The sequence below is a fragment of the Poeciliopsis prolifica genome, unplaced genomic scaffold (genome assembly GCF_027474105.1).
Source record: "Poeciliopsis prolifica strain line A6 unplaced genomic scaffold, Auburn_PproV2 SCAFFOLD012, whole genome shotgun sequence".
In the NCBI taxonomy this organism is placed as follows: domain Eukaryota; kingdom Metazoa; phylum Chordata; class Actinopteri; order Cyprinodontiformes; family Poeciliidae; genus Poeciliopsis; species Poeciliopsis prolifica.
The window spans coordinates 1,103,950-1,125,068 of record NW_026562387.1 but is presented as its reverse complement, the minus strand read 5'-3'; the positions used below and the strand labels follow the sequence as shown (position 1 = coordinate 1,125,068).

Here is a 21,119-nt window from a genome sequence, read left to right as displayed (position 1 = left end):
CTCAGTGATTAGGTGCTTATGTGCAGATCGGCTGGAGTTCAACAATGAGTTGTAATGTTAATTCAAGCAGCTCTTATATAGATATTGAGCCCTTCCATGCATTGAAAGCGCTGAGCTGCATTTATTTCACCTTGACTTCCTCTGTCTTTACCGCTGCATCTTATAATTCTCTCAGCAAAGCATCAGCAGGAACGATTGTAGACATTAAGATCAATCAATCAAATTTGATTTGTTTAGCACATTTCAGCATTACAAAGTGCTACACATCATAACAAGTAGAAAAACACAAACATAGAATCAACAATCAAAACATGACAATAAGTCGAGTGCCATCATTAAATTCATAATTGATTATGTTCAAATCCAACTCTAAACATGTGGTTTTTAGTTGAGATTTAAAGGAACTCTGTGTTTCAGCTGTTTTACTGTTTTCTGGAAGTTTATTCCAGATTTGTGGTGCATAGAAGCTGAAAGCTGCTTCTCCTCATTTGGTTCTGCAAAGCAGAACCAGAACATTGGGTACAGATATTTGAACAGTGTCAATTTCTTTTGAATATTTGATATAAACTCCACAAAAAATGAATGAATTGACTTGTTTTCCCCAGTGATTTGGTGTCACATTCCTCAATAAATCTGGCTGTAGATGTGTTGAACAGAACCAAGTTAAAAAAGGAGCGCTGAATCCCGATTGTTTTAAAAGATATAAATGGATGCTGTCGTTTGATTCTGCTTGTTTTAGCAGGTATCTGTCCTCTATCACTTGTACTGCTGATGATAATACAGAAACAACTTAGTGCTGCGGTTGTGGACCAAACAGGGCCCTGTCACACTCTAAACATGAAACAAAGCATTGCAGGAATCTTCCACTGTGTGCGATCCTGTCCCTGTGTGGCTTCACACATCATCATCTTGCTTCCATGTGGCCTTGTTCAGTACTTTGAACCTAATGCATGGTGGCATGCTCTGATCACATGCAGCTCCCTTTAAAGTCACATGAAATCCCATCAGTTCAACACAAAGCAAACGCTGTTATCAGCGCAGGGTGGTTTAACGCTCTCCAAATGGGAACATTTTTATCCAGAGTGTTTTTGTTAACTTTTGATTTTATTTATTAGGATTATTTGATGAGTACAGACACACAGTAATATAGACCAACTGTACAGAACAGCAGTCTGTGTCACTGTTCTTATAGCATAAGCTAAGTTGTAGCACTTGTTGCAAAATCTATCACAATAAACTAAAATGATTTAATCACATGATAAATGAAGACAAACTCAATCATTTCCATTTGAACAATTTTATTGTTTTTCTCTTTTCTCTTGTTTTACCAAAAACTGGATAATAAAAGTCTTCAATTTGGTGCTTCATGATTAAATTTATTTGTTGTTTCTGTTGTTTTGTTAATTTATCTTGGATATTTAAAATGTTTTCCATTTCCTGTGTTAAATGTTCATTAGATTTTAAAGTGTATTTATCTTAGAGAATGTGTTCTCGCATGATTATGCCACTATCATTATTCAACTTAAAAGGGTCTGTCATCATGGAAATGATTTCTGGGACAATTTATCGTCCAGGTAAATTTATTATGGTGACAGATGAGCTTTTCTAACCAGAATATATAAAAACTATTAGGAAGAGAAATGGTAATAAAAATAATGTAAAATAATAAAACATGTTGACAACATATGCAAAATCATACATAAAGCAAAAAAAAATTCAAAAGTGTGAGGTGAGGTTATAATGCTGTGTTTGACAGGTTTTTTTTTATCTTATTGAAGCTGGTTATAGACTTTAAATTATAAACTCGATCATTTGTTGACAGCAGAAAAGACATAGAGAAAGGATTTCACCATCAGTGAAGATAAAAATCCCTCAGCAAGTTATTGAACAGCAGGTCTTAGTTTGGATGCCAGTAGATGGACGCCGATTTCCATGTAGATTCACACACAAGGGAAAGAGATTTCAAAATTAGGTGTAGAGTCAATTTACGTGTCTTAGAAGCCTTATTGTGCTGCAGACAAACAACTTCTTGAGCGTTTGTCTATGCGTGTGCTTGGGTGTGTGTGTGCGTCTGAGAAGCCCGCAAGCACTCTCCTGTCGGCTGCCACATTTATATTCCAAGTTTCCATCATACTGGAAGGAGGCAGAAATGGATGGAGCAACTATGAAGACACGGATGCTGGGAATGATCCAGAGAAGAGACGGAGACGGGCAGAGATAAGAGTTCAGGATGAGACAGGAGGACACTGAGAAGAGGGGGGGAAAGATGCACTGCAACAGAGGGAACAGTTTTCCTGAGCAGCTGACGGTGGTGATGAATATTGGAGGAGAAAGCTGAGGTGAGAGGTGGAGAGGCAGAATGCAGGAGAGAGTAGGTAGGGGTGCAGGAAATCAGATCCTTTGTTGTGTCTTAATGGGAACTGTCAAAGCAGAAGAAAAAAGGTCAGCCAGCAGGTCCAACATGGTGGCACACGATTATCAAAGTGACAAACACACAAAGACACACTCGTCATCTCTGAAATATACCAAATGCTGTTCGCCAACTTCTTCAGTACAAATAAATATTGATGATTGAATCAGCATACGAGGATTTATACCTGTAATTGGCAGGAAAACAGGACCAGACAGATCAAGATGGAGTTTTATTATAAATGTCCTAGTACAAGTAAAAGACCTACTTGAAGATTCAGACGGTTTGCCAAGCCCATTTCCCCTCAAACTCATTATCTTTTGCTTTCTATTAGAGGCTCATATTTTGGTAGCAATGCGATAACAAGAGCTAGTATCACTGATACCGATACTGGTACCAATAACTTCTGACCTTTGTGACAAAATTTGGAGAAAATTTCTAAGTCTTTACAAAATAATTTCATAATGATAACATTATAAGAAGAAACAACATAAAAAGAAAAAAAGAACAGAAAAAACCTGTGTGCATTTTCTTTTCAAAATGAAGTGCAAAACTTTTTTGAGAGAATATTAATGCAAAATATGTTTGAGGAATAGTTGAAAAACTAGAATATAAAAATGAAGTAAAACTTAGAGAGGGAATCGGAAACTAAAATACTGATACACTAGTATCGATCTGATACTGACAAAGACTTGATATTATCAATATTTGGGATTGATTCTCCCACTTCCATTAATAGTTCACAGAAAAACATAGTTCAAGTTAGAAAACTATGTTACATTTTTGTAATTATCTGCAATGGTGTTTTTTGCCATATGGTTTTTAAATGTTACACAAACTATTTCCGACTTCAATGATAATATTTATTTAACCATTTACTGGGATGAGCATTCCAGTTTGGTTTTTGGTGCAGTGAGCCGCTGTTGATGATTCTTTCCACTTTGAAAGAGGAGCTCATTAGGCATATTCCATTTTTAAACTCAAAGTCAAATAAATCCATTGGACCACTGGCTCGGAAAATCAAGTTTTTTTTCCCTCTATGTGACCAATTCTGGTATTAAAAACTGCCATATGGCTGTCACTGATATAATGTGTAGAGACAGATGCACTTGATTAAACAAGTAGCAAACGTTACTGTCTGCAGCTCCATGTTCCCTGAAGGAACATGGAGCTGCAGTGTTTGAAATGCTTTAAGTGCATGGAGAGCAATATGTTGTTAAAGTTGGTAGCTCGGTCACTGAGAACAGCCGTTAGCTAATTGCACTACGTTTCTGATGTGAATGTTGCCTGGCTGTTGCCTGGCTGTTGCCTGGCTGTTGCCTGGCTGCGCAGATCCGCAGATATTCGATTCAAATCTCGCTTCGTTTTCTCAGTCTGGGTTTTCTCCCATTCACTTGGATTTCTCTGGTAAAATTTCTTCAATCAGCGAAGGAGAAGTTCTGAACGATGACATTGATTTTCTGCAGTGTTTTAGAATTGCAGTCTGCCTGTAGTTGTAACAATGGAGGACATGAGCGAAACTATTTAATCTGTGTTGGCCACGCCTCCAAATATTGGGCCCCTCTGTCTTTGCAGTAAAATATGTTTTTGTTTTTTTCTTTTTTTTTTATTTTTTTTTATACTGTGCAGATTACTTCTAGTAAGTTTCATAATGTCAAATATTCACATTACATACATCACGGCTAATCGTTAGCTCATGCCTCCAGCAAGCAGCGGTTCTCAGGATCTCGCAAAAAGACATTGGTCAGTTTGACATTAGATGGATAACAAAGTAAATAGCGCAAACCTGCCCCCCCTCACCCCCCAAAAAAAACACATTAGCTAGCAACGCTAATTTTAACTGAGTTGGTTACTGGATTTTATAATTGAGAAAAAAGGTAATCTGGTGTCATTATTAAAATGAAAAATAGAAAAGTGCTACGGCGGATGAGACATTGCAGAAACAAAATCATAAATCATTTTTACAAAGGTTTTGTCATCTGTGTGATAAAATAAGGAACAAAGCCTGATAAAAATATTTTCTCTGGATATTTGTTATACTTTGCCATTTGGTTGAGTGAAGCCAAAAACCATATCTGCTCTGACACAGGAGGGGAAATTTACTGTAACTTTATGTATGACTGCAGGGAAATATGGCCGGTCTATAGAAATTATTCATATGTGTGTTATTCGCAATATATTATTCTTGAAGTTTATGACAAAGAAATAGTAAACACAAATTTAGGTTAGACCCTGGTTATACTCAGGTAGAAGGACAGGACAGGAAACTGTTTAAAAGACCTTCATAAAGCCTAAAAACCAAAAATCAAATAAATTAAAATCACTTTGAGGATCTGGACCAGTCTGGTTGAGCAGCCATTTTAACTCATTTTTACAACAGGAAGCTTTTAGCGAGAGCTGTTATCATTAATTTTACAAGCTGCTGGCTCTCTGTAGGTTTAGAAACACTCAAGTCAGAGTTGGAACACTCTGTTGTATTAATGTTTTGTATATGTATTTGCAGTTGGGACATAAAAAAACATCTATATTTTACTGAAACATTTGCGTCCAAACCACAGTGTGTTCTGTCTGAAAACTTCTGACAAGTTTGTCCGCCGACCGCAAACTTTTCCACTGATGCTGTCCAGCAGCATCACGAAGCCGCTGGCCCGGGTCGGAGCTTAATGTGTGTGTTGGTGACTGTTGCAAATGCAAATAACTCGCTCAGAACTCTTTTTGAAATGTATTTGCTGTAATGAGGCTAAGAAAAGGTTACTGCTCATCTTATTTAGCTGGAACTTCTCACGACAAGAGAGAGTGGGAAGGAGAAAATGTGTCACACTCACATTTACACAAAGGTTTTTGATTTTTTTTTTTTTTCCTGGGTTTCTACTCTACAGATTTACTCTGAACGTGACGGTTCAGAGTAAATCTGTCACATCTTTAAGAAACCTGAATATAGGTGCCTTATTTGGTGGAACAATGCAGAAAAATATATTTTTATAACGGATACAATGGAAATAGTTTGTAAAGATGTATTTGTTTCAAACATTTCCTTTCTTTGTAGCAGTTTTCTGATGCGGTTAATAGCATTCTATGATAATAACACGTATTTATAGTTACCTGATAACTTTCTGCCTCAGTAATTATACAAAGGTTGTTTTGTTTTTGTTTTTATTTGCTACAAAATTGATATTCATCTGATTATTCTGCAAATTAAATACAAACAGTGTGAATTGTCAATGAGAAAAAAAAATGAAAAAAATGAAACTCATAAAGTCTGCGAAGACGATGTGTTTATCGGTGTCAAAACTTTTAGGCAAAGCTGTAGGCTGACTGCTAATATGCATAATTTTCACACAAAAGCTTTTTTGTATAAATATAGACTTATGACGTAATGCACCAGATGTTGTTACTGTGGTCCCTCTGAGATGGTTAAAAAGGGAAATGGGCTTCCAGCATGTTGGGTTTTTGTTGTGCCGTCTAAATTGAGTCTCTGCTAATTGCTATTCTGTAGAGTGGTACTTCAACCAAGGCTTGGCCAATATGCACTTTTGACAAGCCAACGTGATTTGGTTTTGCTCATAAAATGTTTGTGACGCAACAACAACAACAATAAAAAACCTTGAAATTGAAGGTTCTTAAATTTTCATGAGCGTTGTTATGATGTTGATAAAAAGCTTTACTGTTTATGTAGAGTCTGGGCATGATAAAATATTGACCCATTTCTCACAGTGAAATATGGATCATGTTTGCTGAAGCTTTCAAAGCCTAAAAGCTGGAATAAATTGAAGAAATGGAATGGAAAGAACCCAGAGCGTACACTGGCTTGAACTGACCAGGTTAGCACAACATGCTGCATTAGCCTAGCTTCATCATAACATATCTTCTAGTTATTTTCAAGTTGTTGTTTTTTGTTTTTTCATTTTGTCTTTCTCTGTTCTTATTAATTCCCTTTGGTTATATTTATATATTTCTCTGTCGTAAGCTCACAGTTGTTGTTTTAGTTCCAGAGTGTTTGCTTTGCCATGGGTTTAAAACCACACAGACAAACACACATATGTGGCATGAAGTTGAGTGTCCACTTAATTTTAAGTGAACCAGGTAAATAGAGCAGTTAATAAAATCAGAGCATGTAATTCACAAAGCAAATGGCAGTAATCACACGCCAGAGTAGAAGTATGAGCGAAGCCACTAGTTCTGAATGAACTGAGTAGAAATAATCAAAACTTGATGAACATCATGGTAAATCATCGACAAACACTTATCAAGCAACTTTGTCAATTGTGGCATTTAATGCACAGCTTTAATTTGGCTGTGGGGATATTAATGATTGTGGTTGACCATTCGGGAAGTGACGATGTTTTGTCACATCCATCTCTCTGACTCATCCCTTCCTATAAATTCAAGTTTTCAGTTAAAAACAAAACGGTTTCCAAGTCAGAGACTGTTTTTGATGAGTAAGGCACAATCCATATCTGAGGTTCTTGCAAAACTGGTGTCAGAAGGTAAAAACGCTCGCTTTGTCCTTTTATTGTGGTGCCAGTAGGTAACTTACCAGTTCATTTGATGTCTTCCTTACTAAAAAAGCAATGTTTTTCCTTAAGAAACCAATATATTCAGTCTGTACTGAATATATTGGGTCAGTGAAGAATAAAAAAAAGCTCGTGTTTTTAGTGTGCATACCTTAAATAGCTTTTTTTTTTAAAATCATAATGTTGCTATTTGGCTTTGAGGAGCAATAAAAATGTCCATTATGGTTAAATTATGTTCCTGGCTTTTAAATATGATAGTATGTGCTTCATAAAGAAGCTTTGACTGTGCCTCATTTAATTGTGATATATTGTAAGAATAACAGGAATTACACAAACTCTTGTTTGTTTCTAAGAGTCGAAATCTTAGAAAATGTTTTTCTATCTCTATTCGAAGCCATATGTTGTTTGCCCACGGTTCATTATGTGGGACATATAGAGCACACTCTGCTGGATTTGGGTGAATGGGAGTTTCCCAGTGTCAATGTCACGACTAAAAAAACTACAATATTTATCCGATTTAACATTTATTTAGTATTTTTTTCCTCCATATTTTTTCTCCCAAAGGGTTCTTCTGCCAAACGCAGAGAGAAATGGGAGCTCTCCAGAACCATCCGCTCCCCTGCTGGGCCAATGGACGCCTCATGCTGCTTCAGTGCCTTTTGCTGCCGTTCACAGTCACGTCGTGCAATTCTTCTTTTGTTTGCTGCTCTCTCAGACCCCTGCAAAGTTTTCAGCAGGCAGGGTGTCAAGTTTAATAAAAAGCAACCGTGAGAGTACAGAGAAGCTGAACTCTGGCTCTGGGATGACATGATAGAAATCAGATGTCATTTTCTCTGCTCCCTGTCTTGATTAAATGACGTCTGACCAGAATGACCCTGCACCTGTGCGTTGGCTTTAATCTACATCATTGCGTAGAATGCCACTTTGTCTCCATTTTCAGGTGCAGCTCCACTTCTGAACAATCTTTAAGCCTTTGAGTTAAATACTAAAACATCAGACCAGATCGGAGGGTGTTGATTGTTTGATATTAAGTCATTTGAACGTTGAACAATGAGAGTTGTTCGTATCAGAGTCTTCAAGACCTCCAACTGTCTCTTTGATGCACAGGAACCTTTTCTCTTGTCTTTACATCTTTCTGTCAGATTGCTAAAGTCTGGAACAACTGTGGCTTTCAGCCAGGTTGTAGATGACTGGATCAGATCGTTACCCTCGATGTTTTGTCCAGAGGATTAATCTGTCAGGTTATTTGAATAACATATTTCAGCAACAAGGCACTTCTCCAAGGTTGGTTCTGGTTCTGTTGATGCAGAGCAGAACCAGAATCAAAAGACCTGAGGAGTCTGGAAGGTTGACACAACAGGAGATCTTTAATGTATTTTGGTACTAAGTCGATCACTGATTTATAGACTAACAGCAGTATTTTAAAGTTTTATTCTCTCAGTGGAAGAACTGTAGAAATGGTGTGTTGTGCTTTATCTTCCTGGTTTTAGTGAGAATGCCAGCAGCTGGATCTGGATCAGCTGCAGCTGTCTGCAGACCTGTGAAGACACTTTTGCAGTAATTAATGGATCTAAAGATAAACACATGGATGAGTTTATCTAGATCTTGCTGGGACATTAGTCCTCTGATCCTGGAGATGTTCTTCAGGTGATAGAAGACTGACTTTGTAACTGTCTTTATGTGACTCTGAAGGTTCAGGTCAGAGTCCATAGCTGTGAGTCCATAGCTGTCATTCCTCTTTTGATTGAAAGATAGTAACTTCAGTTTTGTGATCGTGAGAGTTTCATCATCTGATTGATGTACGCTTTGTGGATCCAGAGACTGTGTGCCCTGAGAATCTGCTCGCTCCTTCTCACTGAATGTGTTTGTGGTGCTCCTGAACAGGAGCTGTGAGTGGAAGAGGTTGATGTCTGATTTAGAAAGCTCACAGTCTGAATGTCGTCTTTAACCATCTACATTCAGTGAAACAGTCTGGCAGGATGAAAGAGCGAAGTCACGGTTCTCAACTAGAAAAGAGAAACTTCTCAGGGTGGAGGTGAGTTTGCAAAGAGAGTTTAGACCATGCTGGGCTAATGTTGTTGAGTGATATCAAGATGGCTCACTCCCTCACCATGAAATCACAACTGAAAAATGATGATTCTGGATATAAGTGGCCAAAATCAGATTAGTTGAACTAATTCTATGTTCTGTGATATAAGGTGAGAAACACTTTGACTAAATAGAGATGTCCAAAGGAGCCAGCTGATGTTTTCCATCATCAAGCTGCTGTATTATGATTATCATTATGAGAACTTTGGCTAGAAGAAAGAAAATCTGGCATTGCATCGTCTTCATTCTCCAAGTGCCGACCAACTTCACTGTACATATCTCTCCATCTTCAACATAGTCTGAGAAAAACCATGCTTGCTCTCTACATGTGTTGTGGAAAATACTGACTGGACTGCAACAAAGCAAAAAGATTGGTTCTGCCAATATGTAAATACATATGAATGGATGTTGTCATCTTTCCAGGTCTCTGAAAAATATAATATAGTTTTTATATTTGCTCAAACCTCTTTGATGCAAAGCCTGTTTCAGTAAATAAAGAGAATAAAGCATTTTCTACTTTTGAGCAGAGGTACACTCTATGTCTGGTATTTTTGGATTTACGTTTCAGTTGTCTTGTCATAAGTAAGATTTTTCATTCCGTCTTCCTTCTTGCCTCCGTCAGCTCAGTTATGGGAATCAGCTGTGACACTGAAGCAGGGTAACGGTGGGCAGACAGACTTTGGGGTTTGAATCTGAGTTGGATTTTTGATCCAACCTCTTGGTGTAACATCCGTCGGCCAAAAACCTCACAAAGCCTCCAACTGTCCTTCATAATTATCTGTTAAAGGAGTTTTAAGCCAAGAGGCTTAGTGGACATTTTAGCGCCGTCGCTCTGACCCAAAGCCAGCATGTCAGGAGCATTTCCAGCAAATCCTTTCACTTTCGAGAGATAAATGTTAAACCTGCACTAGAGCGGCGTTCTCTGCAGTCAGCTTGAGCAGGGATTCCACTTCCTGCTCAGCGACAGGAACAAACAGCATGCACCATGTGGAGTGAGAGAAACATATTGTGTTGAGTCTCCGTGAGGCAGGCTCTTTAGACAGCTCCCCCATCGCCTCAGGTCTTTTCCCTCCAGTCCTGTTCTCAAATATAACTTTGCCCTATTTGCTCTTAAATGTGACATCTTGACATCTGCACTTTTAAAGGCCCTCATGGCTGTGATTTATAGTTGAATACAAATGGCCATCAGTACCTGGGAGGGGCATAAGACTGAAAGGCAGGGTGAATGGGTGCTAGTGTGTTTTGGAAGCCAGGGTGTGGTACTGATACAGTAATACTTGATGAGGTTACTGTTCTGTGCCACTAAGATCAGCATTGACGATCACTTGATCAGCTGATAAAACAGTCTTCATCTTCTATGTTAACTGTGGTAAAAGCTGTGCCTGCTTTAAGGCCTTCTAAACAGATTTCGGGGTAAACACAGCTGGCAGGGTGTTCCGCCGGCTCTTCTCCGGAAGGTTCTGGCAGCTGCTCATGCCGCTCAGCCCTTCAGATATTTGCTTTATTAACTGCCACTGACACACAAAGACTATAAAAAGCCTCATAACATTCATACCTGACAGACTTTCACAATTATGCCTTGGAAATAATAGGGGAAAAAAAGTTTATTAATGAATAATGTTAAGATGAAATGGGGTGAGGGGGGAATACAGTTTTGGATTATCCTTTGCAACTATGATAAAGCTTTAATTTTATGTATCCTAAATTTAGAAATAAGATATTTTGGGGTCACACAGCAGGGTAGCAAAGGTGCCAATGTTGAACAAATGCTGTTGATGCTATCTATACATTGGCTTGTATCTGTAGTAGTGGAGACCAGGGTCACAGCGCTCCAGATGTTTTCTCCTGGTCTTCTTCTCAGAAGAATCAGCCTTGACTCCAGGTCCGCTATGACAACTATTTATTACTCTCTTACTGTTTTCATTTTTACTTATCTGACTATTGTGTAATGTAAACTAGTCAATTCAGCTTAAAGACAATATATCAAATGTACATGCAAATTATTGATGGATGAAAGGTCATTGTGCAGTTTTTTTTTGTTTTTTTTTGAAAACTTAATTACTCTGTCATTTTCAATACTTTTCTGCATTAATAACATCTTGGAATGAAACAAGTGTGAAAACTCTCCTCTGCACAGATGTTTTGAAAAAGTGTGACTGGTGAAACCATTAGTGACAGTTAAATAAAAATAAGTAAATGCATAAAAATTCTCAGTTTCCTCAAAAAAATATAGTTGAAATCAGAACCTCCTTATTTTGTCATAAAAAAGAAGATTTTTTATGACAAAAAATCATAAATTATAAATCAGAAAAGCTGTTTGTCAGTATGTTGCACCTTGTGGGCTTTTTAACTGATTTGTTAATGTAAATCTGATTGAGTATTTTGTATTTCTCCTCTGTTTTTGTTCTTTTCTTTTAAAAGATTTCATCCCTTTAACAAATGCCAAAAGATTTCTAACTTTCCACAGCTAAGAGTTAGCTTAAGGAATATCATAAATGCTGGTAAATAAAGCATTTGAAAGAGACCGACTCCCAATGAGCAGGCGAGGTCCCGAAACTGATGGCTTCATTTCAGACACGATAAACACTGAAATATTTCTCTCTTATTTTTAATAAATCAAACAGCAGTTGGGTTCTTTTTTCATTCATATCAAACTAAATCTTAAAGAAAGTACAAACGGACTTGGAAATGTCACCTCCTGCGAAGCCAGATGTGATTTTTCTCATCATTGCATCTATAAATTGAGACACAGGGCCTCCGGGTAAAGAAGCAACGGGCAGCGAAGAAGAGAAAATAGTTTGAACTGCTACCAGATATATGGAAAATGAAAAGCAAGAACATGGCAGGGAAAAAAAAGAGATAGAAAACCTGTAGCAGGTCAGGGTGAGGACAGGGAGGAGCAGGTGCAGTAACAAGTACAGTGAAGTGGAATGAAAGCTAAATGTGGAGAAAAACAGCGTTGAAGGTGGAATGGCTGATCATGAGCTTTCATGTTTTATAGAGCGCTCTAAATCTGACGCTTTGGCTCGTGTTCCGTTGAGATTCATACTTTATTTGATGGGTTCGTATTCTGGATAATGTTTCTCAGGTCAAACGCAGCGCAGGTCTCCTCCTGTTGTCAGTTTTTCTGACCATATTTGTAATGCATCTGGACCAGTGTTGTATAGTAAGGAAGTAAAAATACTTCACTACTTTACTAAAGTATACTTTAGTTCACATTAATCCTTATCTGTCATTTTCAAACATTTTCCCGGCTTTATTTTCAATTGGCCTGTTTCTGGATTGTGATGCACCGGGAGAGAGTTGCGTGATATGGTGACATCATCAGAACGTACTGAGTGTTGTGGCTGTTAAATTGATTATTGTATTGTTTTGGATTACAAGATTATTTATTTTTTTCTTATTAATTATTTTGTATACTTTAAGAATTTATTTGAGTTAGGAGTAATTGCTTAGTTTTTGTTTTGTTTTCTTGATTGGACTTCCTGTGGGTGGAGCCTGTGGCTTTAAAAGCAGGGCTCTGTTCAACAGGGAGGCAGTCTGCAGCTAGACACTGGAGAACTCACACTGGAGGTGATACACTAAGGTACTGCTGTTTTGATTTTAACCTTCCATGGATGTCTTTTGTATGTACTTTGCATGTGGCATCTTTGTTCACTGAATAGATAATAAAATTCACTGAAGTGATCTCCTGTCTTGGGAAGTCTTTTTTTTTGTGGGTTGCCAAGTCATAAGAGAACCCCGTCACAGTTACAAAAATGCGGGAGAGAGAAATGCAAGTGTTTTGACCCCACCTATAGGTTGACTGCAACAAAGTCAGTAACCGACTTCCCTGGGCTTGTTCATCACCACCAATACGACGCACCATTAAACACCAAGTTAACTAAAAAGCTCTCCCTCTTCAGATGTCAAATGAGCCTAATTTCCCTCCCAATTCTTTTTTTTTTTTTTTTTTTTTTGCATAATGACTAGTTGTTTGCACCCATAGTTTGTGAAGTAGAGTAACTGTAACGGCTTTTTTTTTTCTTCATGTTGGCCACATTTTCTGTACTGACTATTTACTTTTCTCATTTTCAGCACTGACCTTACTGAAAGGGAAAACTTAAGGCTTACAAAAACTTTGTATTTTCTGTCCTGGAGGGTTTACTAAGAAGCTGGGTCAGTTGTAAAGCAGGTTAAGTTAACCTTGTGGTTTAGGTAAAGCACCTAATGTTCTTAACTAAATGATGCTGCAGGTTTGTCTATTAGCAGGTTTCATTTTGCCTGCACTTGGTTGTGTACATTATTTTAAGTGTATTTGACAAGTTTACCAAAATATAAAAAATGACATTCAAACTGCATTTGCCTTGTTTTACTTTCTACATATACTTTTCATTATATTACTTGAGTACATCCATTTTCACAGTAATTTCCATACTTAAGAACAAGACATTTTACTTTAAGACTTTAACTCAAGCAATATTTCAGTCGGTGACTTGGATTTTTACCAAAGTCATATTTTGAAGAGGTACCTATACTTTGACTTGACTCTGAGATTTCAGTACTTTATACAACACTGATCTAGACATTGTTGCTCCTGAATTATATTCTGTCACATATAAAATGGCTTCCAGGAAGAGGTGTACTTTTTCAAAATGACGCTTGAACTTTTCACATTTTGACAGTTTGCAACTGCAAACCTCAGCAGGTTTTAGAGGGAATTTATGTGACAAACAGGAAGCTGTACTTGATGAAAGGAAAACGATACATGGATTACAGAATTTTTATTAATAAAAAAAATCTGCCAACTGTGATTACCAGAATTTTGCCATGAAAACTTTCCTTCTGCTGTGTAATACTTATCTTTAATGTTTAACTGTTTTAGTCAATATTATTCTATAAAAGTAAAATATTTAGCCTGAGAAAAATGGTTTTCGCAACATTAACATAAAAATCCCCAACAAAATAGTATGTACCACCAAATTGACAATTTCCAAATTAAAATGTCAGTCCAAGTTTCAAAATGCATATTTACTCTATTAAACTTCTTTCAAACTGTTGCAAAACTAAATGCTTTGCCGTTTTAATTTTCAATAGTTTATTCAAAGACAATTTATTCTTTATAAAATGACTCAAAGTCTCAGATCAGATGGACAGCATCTGTGTAATGCTGCCATTTTTCACACACATTTCCTGCTTTTGCATTTTGCATGTGGACCAAATAGTTGATGTTCTTGGTTTCATCTTAAGGCAGAGCTCATCCATTATTTGTTTCATTATTTGAAACAAATTGCACATATATTTTCTTACTGCAGCAATCGGTAAACCTGGTGGAACTGCATCTGCTGAGCTCATCAGAGAAGCTGTTTGTCAGTGAAAAGCTGGTAAAAACATCAGAGGATTGATAGAGGAGCCATGTTGTGATGACTTCCTGAGGGCGGAGTTTCAGAAAGAGCAGGAGCTTCTTAAAGAAGCAGAGGCCCAATTTAAAGGCGTTAAATTACAAAGTCGAATTTTATTTTGTCATTTTTGCATTTTTGTGACAACTACAGATAACATTGTTACTTGATTGTGCTTTAAAATGGCACTATGCCTAAAAAATACATGAAACTAGTGAATGAGACATGAATTCAAATTCAAATTTTTTTTCTTTTCTCTTATAATTAAGCAAGTGTGCTTGATTTTTATCATGTATCAATATATCCACTGTTTTCCTCGTCTCTGTGATTGGGTCAGGACGTTAACAGGCCCAGAAGGGAAACCCGGATGTCTTCTCTACCAGGGTCAGAAAAATGTTTGATAAAATCTGAGTTTGTAGCGTCAAAATGTGGAAGCATATGCTTCTCAAACTGTGGCTGTTTGTTCCTTATGTTATTGATTTGCTTCCAGAACAGAATATTGACTCACTGGCTGTCGGAGCCTGCATGCCAGCAGCCGTTGCAGTAATGTCATTGTTTTTACTGTCCCAGATCTGTGCGTACAATGTGTAACAGCAAATTAAACGTCTCCTTAATCATAATGCGTTCCTACATTCAGCCTGTCTCCAGATTCCTGATGCCTCCACCTGAAGAGACTGCTGTACATTCAACTCACAGCGCCTCGTTCTTCACAAACGGGATTATTGCTACTTTCATCCATGCAAATGCAATGCAGACATTGGCGTACATTATTGCAAGTAAAGCTACTTAGCACTGCGGCATGAAACCTCAGATTTCTTTTCGTGAGTGTGTGTACGTGTGTGTGTATGTAAGGGGGAGGACAGTGGGGACAAAAATTGTTTCTGTATGTTCCTCTCGGTTTTGTCGGAGTCATGTCAAAACATCACTGCTGTGTTTGTACAGGATTACTGTGTGTACTTGCCCAAGTTCCTGCTTCTGTGTCTATTTGCACATGTGCTGTGGCTCAGTGTGTGTGTGTGTGTGTGTGTGTGTGTGTGTGTGTGTGTGTGTGTGTGTGTGTGTGTGTGTGTGTGTGTGTGAGAGAGAAGCTGGCTGCCCAGGAGGATAACCTTAAGAGAGCCAGTCCCTTCAGAACGGTTCTCGTCATCTTCGGTCATCTACAGCCATTGCTGTAATTGCAAAACACTGTTGTTGTCTCCCCTAAATGCAGGCTGCAGGGATCCATGTATAGTTAATGAACTCTTTATGCGTTCCTGCTCTATGCAGAAATATCTGTAAGCAGAAGTTTTCTAATTATATTCTTTTTACATTCTTATTTTTTTTTTGGGAGGGGGGGACATTCTGGGTTTTTTTTCCCTCTCTTTCTCTGTCTACATTATTCCACATCTGATTGCTCCTTTTCTCCCCTCTGCTCCTCTGTCTATCCAGGTGTTGTCTCTGGGTGCAGATGTGTTGCCAGAGTACAAGCTTCAAGCTCCTCGCATCCACAAGTGGACGGTGTTGCACTACAGTCCCTTCAAGGCGGTGTGGGACTGGCTCATCCTGCTGCTGGTCATCTACACCGCCATCCTGACTCCCTACTCAGCCGCCTTCCTCCTCAACGACCACGTACGGTCTCACCCGGAGCTCAGTTCACGTTTTTTTCACTTTTTTAATGTTTTTTTTTTTATCAGGTTGCAACCACAAACCTGAACATGTTTTATTGAGGTTTTCAAAAAAATAAATAAGTGCAACCAACTGGCGTCACATAATCATTAGAGTCCAGCTCTGTCTTTGACTCGTCACCTACCTTGAGGGTTGAAAAGTGGTATATATAAGTCTGAGGTCACATGAAGACCAAGAAAGACATCAGATGAAAACGAATGAGTGCAAATCTTCCTGACTTAACCCTGGAGGTGTCCTAATGATGAGCAACGAGAAGGCGGTGGTCAGAGAGGCAGGGTCACCCTGGACAGTCCCATCGCAGGGCAGGTCTAACATGACTGCTTCAAATGAAACAATCTTTACAAATAAGTCATGAAATCTCAATAAAACAAACTGACAACCCAGTCGATATTGAATCACACACTGTGTCCGTGTTTTACCAAAACAGCTAAATGCAGAAACTGATCTGTGCTGCTTTTTTTCATACACTGACGCTTTCGTTGATGTCGTCAAAGCTTTGTACCTTTTCCAAGTCTTGGATCGTGCAGAGCGTCCCATTACTGTGCGACTAATGTATGCTTTGTCATCATACATATGCAAATTCACCTAAAGCCCTTAATGTTAATCCATCTGAAAGATGCGTTCTATTTTTAGCTTTAGCTCCTAATTCTTCTCCTCTGTTTCCACATGTTTCCCTCTCTCCTCTCAGGAAGAGGTAGCCAAGCAGAACTGCGGTTACTCCTGTTCTCCTCTCAATGTGGTGGACCTCATTGTCGACATCATGTTCATCATTGACATCCTCATCAACTTCAGGTCTGAATCTCAGTTGATGTGATGAATGTTTAACAGGAACCCAGTATGACTGAAAAATAGAGATGTGTTGTTTCAGAGTTTGTGCCAGGTACGCTAAATATTACTGACACCAACTATTAGGTTTGATCGGCGTTTTTTCTTTTAGGACAACATATGTGAACTCTAATGATGAAGTGGTGAGCCACCCAGTTCGTATCGCTGTTCACTACTTCAAAGGCTGGTTCCTCATCGACATGGTTGCTGCTATTCCCTTTGACCTGCTCATCTACCGCAACGGAGAGGAGGTAAACACACGTAGAAATTAGAGATGCCGAGTCATGTACACAAATGACAACTTTAGGCCCACAGCTGCATAAAACGTCAATAAAAGGCAAAAGTAGGTTGGCAGAGTCAAGATACGCCAAGGGCTTTAGGAAGTTTTTGTAAAAATTCATGAAAATGTATTCGTGATCCCAGATTTATGGCTACATATGTACTAGGCTTAAATGCCACTTTGAAAAGACACTTAATCAATATCTAAATGATTTGCTGACATCTAGAATGACAGGAAAAAGTGAAAGTTTTTCAGAAATATCTAAATGTTCAATGGAAGTACAAATGTATACTCTATTTATTTGACTTTAAGATGCTTGAGCAGAACTCCAGTTCAGTGTTTGGGAGAGAATAATAAATAATCACCAGAAGGAAATAGAATTTCTATCATCAGATCAGACATGCAGTGTATTCACACCCAACACTTTAAGCAGAAAGTCTAAATTTCTCCACATTGGTCTGGACCTCTTGTTCAGGTGTGAATACAGTGAAACAAACTCTGGTAAGGACCAAACAACCGCACTGTTTGAGCTGCTCTAGAAACAGACCCTGGTGCAGCTCGCTTCTGGTGTGAACACGATCCGAGCTAAATGCAGAATATATTTGTCTTTTTGGACTTGACGAGCCACCTTTGCTCGGCACCGTGGCCCAAATGAGCCTTTCTAATGCTAATACTGCAAGTACTCACTGAACTGAAATTATACCGGTTTTGTTGTTTTCTGCTTACCAGCGCTGCTGCCAGAATGTTGTTGGTTGCACGAATAAAAACAAAACCAACTAAAAATGTATATTCCTGGTTGAGGGCAAACAGTACTTTCCTGATTCATTGTTGTAGTTTGCTTCAGCACGGTTACTTCAGGCAAATCCCACAAAAATATCAGTCCAACGATTACTGAACAGCAAGTTGTGAATGTTGTTGTTGTTACACTAGTCGACTGCTGAGAAGAGGGTGAGAAGGAGCAGAGGAGGGAGACGGGGACACTCATGTCAGGGAAGGAGAGGCTAGGCATCAGTCTGTGGCAGCAGGGGACCCACTGCATGATTCTCCGAGAAAAATCTGCTGAATATTTATCGCAGATCATCTTCGGATGTTGGGTACAGCTGTCACACTCAATGACCGCAGATTTTCTCTAATGGTGAAGGATTTTGGTTAAGATAATCGCACTCAGTGAACTTCTTCAAATCAACCTCACCTGTCCTTTTTTTACTTTTCCATTTAAGTTGTGACTCTCCTAAATCATATAAACAACAAAGTCCTACTTTGGTTTTATTAACATTCATTCAGAAATAATCTGGTAACATCAACACACACCTGAAGCTACCTTCAGGAAAGGTTGCATTTCAATGAAAGCAGATTCTGCTCTTGCAGTAACCACAGATCTGAATCCAGGCTCTCCTCTCCAAACTTCCTTCTCCTTCAGGTGGCAGTTTTCTCTACGTTTGTTTTTGTGTGCATGCAGGTGTGTGTGTGTGTGTGTGTGTGTGTGTGTGTGTGTGCTTGCGTGCGTGTGTGCGTGTGTGTGTGTGTGTGTGTGTGTGTGTGTGTGTGTGTGTGTGTGTGTGTGTGTGTGTGTGTGTAATAGTCCTTTACACTGGTTGAACCTTTTTCAGAACTCATCCATTTGAACTATGTTGGGGTGAAAGCTCTGCATTATTAAGGTTGGGGCCACTTTAAATGAAAACTGTGGTTCTTACCCAGAGGACATCCATGCCCTCAACTTTCTTTAAAACATCCACCGTTACCGTAGCAATAGGATACAAATGGGCAAAAAAGTCATATTTTTTGCCCTTTTTAATATTTAATTTTGTCTCATAAGCTACATTTTAAAATTCGCTGTTAATACAAATAAAGATTTGGCACCGAAAACTAAAAGGTTAGTTGTGCTAAGTAATAACCTTAAACCATTACAAACATTAGTTCAAACTAACGCCAAAGCACTTCAACAACATGTAATAGCTAATGCTAACCCGCTGATTTCAACTCTGATTTGATAGACAACAAACCCTGAGCGCCAGTTTAATTTTGACGAAATAATTTACCTGTGTTTTTTATAGTCTTAGATGTATTTATGTTTGCATCTGGTTCACTGCTGTCCGTGTTTTAGTTTGTTCTTATATGATGTTTGAAATTAAGTTAGTGTTGACAAAGAGAGACAGAGCATAAACGTAGAATATGATGTCAAACGAAACGTTTACAACACAGCCAAGTAAATTAGCAATTTAAAATTCATTTAAGAAATTAAATTTAGGGGAAGCTAAGTGTGATAAATGTTTTCACAGTTAGCAAAAAGAAAAATTAGCTCCACTATTAGCACATTAGCATAAGTGCTACCACCACTTCTGATAACATATCATAAATATGTGTTTATCATTTAATTAATTAAGGACAAGAAGGAGAAAAAATATCTTTTGCATTCTTGCTAAATAATGAACCAAGTCTATTCACTTATATATTTTATCTAGAGTTGCTATGCTAAACATTTTAGACTGCCTTTTTAGCACGATAAGCATTCGTAAACATAATTTTAAGCAGATAATCTCCTTCTAACTCTTAATGCATAATAAACAGTTATTAATGATTTATAAAGTGTCTATAAATGAATGAATAACATATCTATAAACTATTTATTAGTGATCTAAAAGGGGGCCTTATTGTAAAGTGATACCAATTAAAGAGACAGTAGTTTCTGTTAGGTGGATCTCTGAGTCACCAAAGAGATCTTTGGTAGGCATAAAACATGTGAATTTATATGTTTCCAATCATGCAGTTTATGTGGAAAAGAATTGAAACAATTCAGTTGGACAGAAGTTACATTTGGGAAACGGAAAACACTTAGCTTAGCATCAATTTTACTGTGTCCAGCAGAGCTTTTCCTGACCACAAAGCGCGTATTTACTTTGAAGGCACTGACACACACACACGCACACCTACACACACACACACACACACAGGAGGGAGAGAGAGGAGAAGTGGGCGCTCTGCCAGCGCAGTAATCAGCTTGTTATTTATCTGTTGTATGGACACCATGAGGGCTTGCTGAGTACAAGCAGAGAAGCGAGGGAGTTGACACCCCACAGTAATAAATGGCAATCAAGATTTAGCACCTCCTCTGCACTGAATCACTGTGGTACAAGGCCACAGCCACACCGACGCTGTGTGTCTGTGTGTGTGTGTTAGTGACAGGATGACAGTAGCAGATATATTGTCTCTGTTCTGTTAATTCACTCCTGAGTGACTGTTCTTGTGTCTGACCTCAGACCACCACCCTGATTGGCCTGCTGAAAACCGCTCGTCTCCTGCGATTGGTCCGCGTAGCCAGGAAGTTGGACCGCTACTCAGAGTACGGAGCGGCTGTCCTCTTCCTCCTTATGTGCACCTTCGCCCTCATCGCTCACTGGCTGGCCTGCATCTGGTACGCAGATGGACTTTCTGATAGTCCAAAGAAGAACCAGGAATAATGTTTGAATATTTTATTTACGTTTGAGTTAAACCTTTAAAAGGGCAGGATTAAGTAAAATCAACTTTTTTTTAGTTTAACACCATGCTCTAATGTTATTCCCTCGTCTAAAACATACCTGGCGGGTCATCTTGATTCTTTCATGCATATTTGACAAATCCTTAAATCTCCAAGGCAACCATTTAGCCATGCAAAACGTCTGCATGGACGTAGCTCCGCCTTAGAGGACAAAGCTCCTTCTCTGAGCCATAATATCCAAGCTTTCAAACTCCTGTCTCCCAGAGAAATCCTCCCCACTATTTCCCCACTCAGTCCCTTCAGACTAGCCAGCAGCAGTTAGTAAACACCTGGTGGAGCATCAGTTGAACTCATTACACAAGCTACTCGTCAGAGCAATGCTGGTGAAAAATATTGTTGAAGGGTTAATAGAGGAACAATGCTGAGATGACTTCCTGTATACAGGCAGAGTTTCAGACAGAGCAGGAGTTTCTTAAAGAGACCG

General features: G+C 38.5%; 1 protein-coding gene across 2 annotated transcripts in view; it reads left to right on the top strand.

Moving 5' to 3' along the window:
* kcnh2b (potassium voltage-gated channel, subfamily H (eag-related), member 2b) overlaps positions 1 to 21,119 on the top strand; it is a 192,224-nt gene that overhangs the window by 149,198 nt on the left and 21,907 nt on the right. For both annotated transcript variants that reach the window (XM_055037476.1, XM_055037475.1), the window contains 4 exons: positions 15,819 to 15,998; positions 16,744 to 16,847; positions 16,993 to 17,131; positions 20,418 to 20,572. In XM_055037476.1, the coding sequence (XP_054893451.1) occupies positions 15,819 to 15,998; positions 16,744 to 16,847; positions 16,993 to 17,131; positions 20,418 to 20,572 (578 nt within the window). The remainder of the gene's footprint in view (positions 1 to 15,818; positions 15,999 to 16,743; positions 16,848 to 16,992; positions 17,132 to 20,417; positions 20,573 to 21,119) is intronic.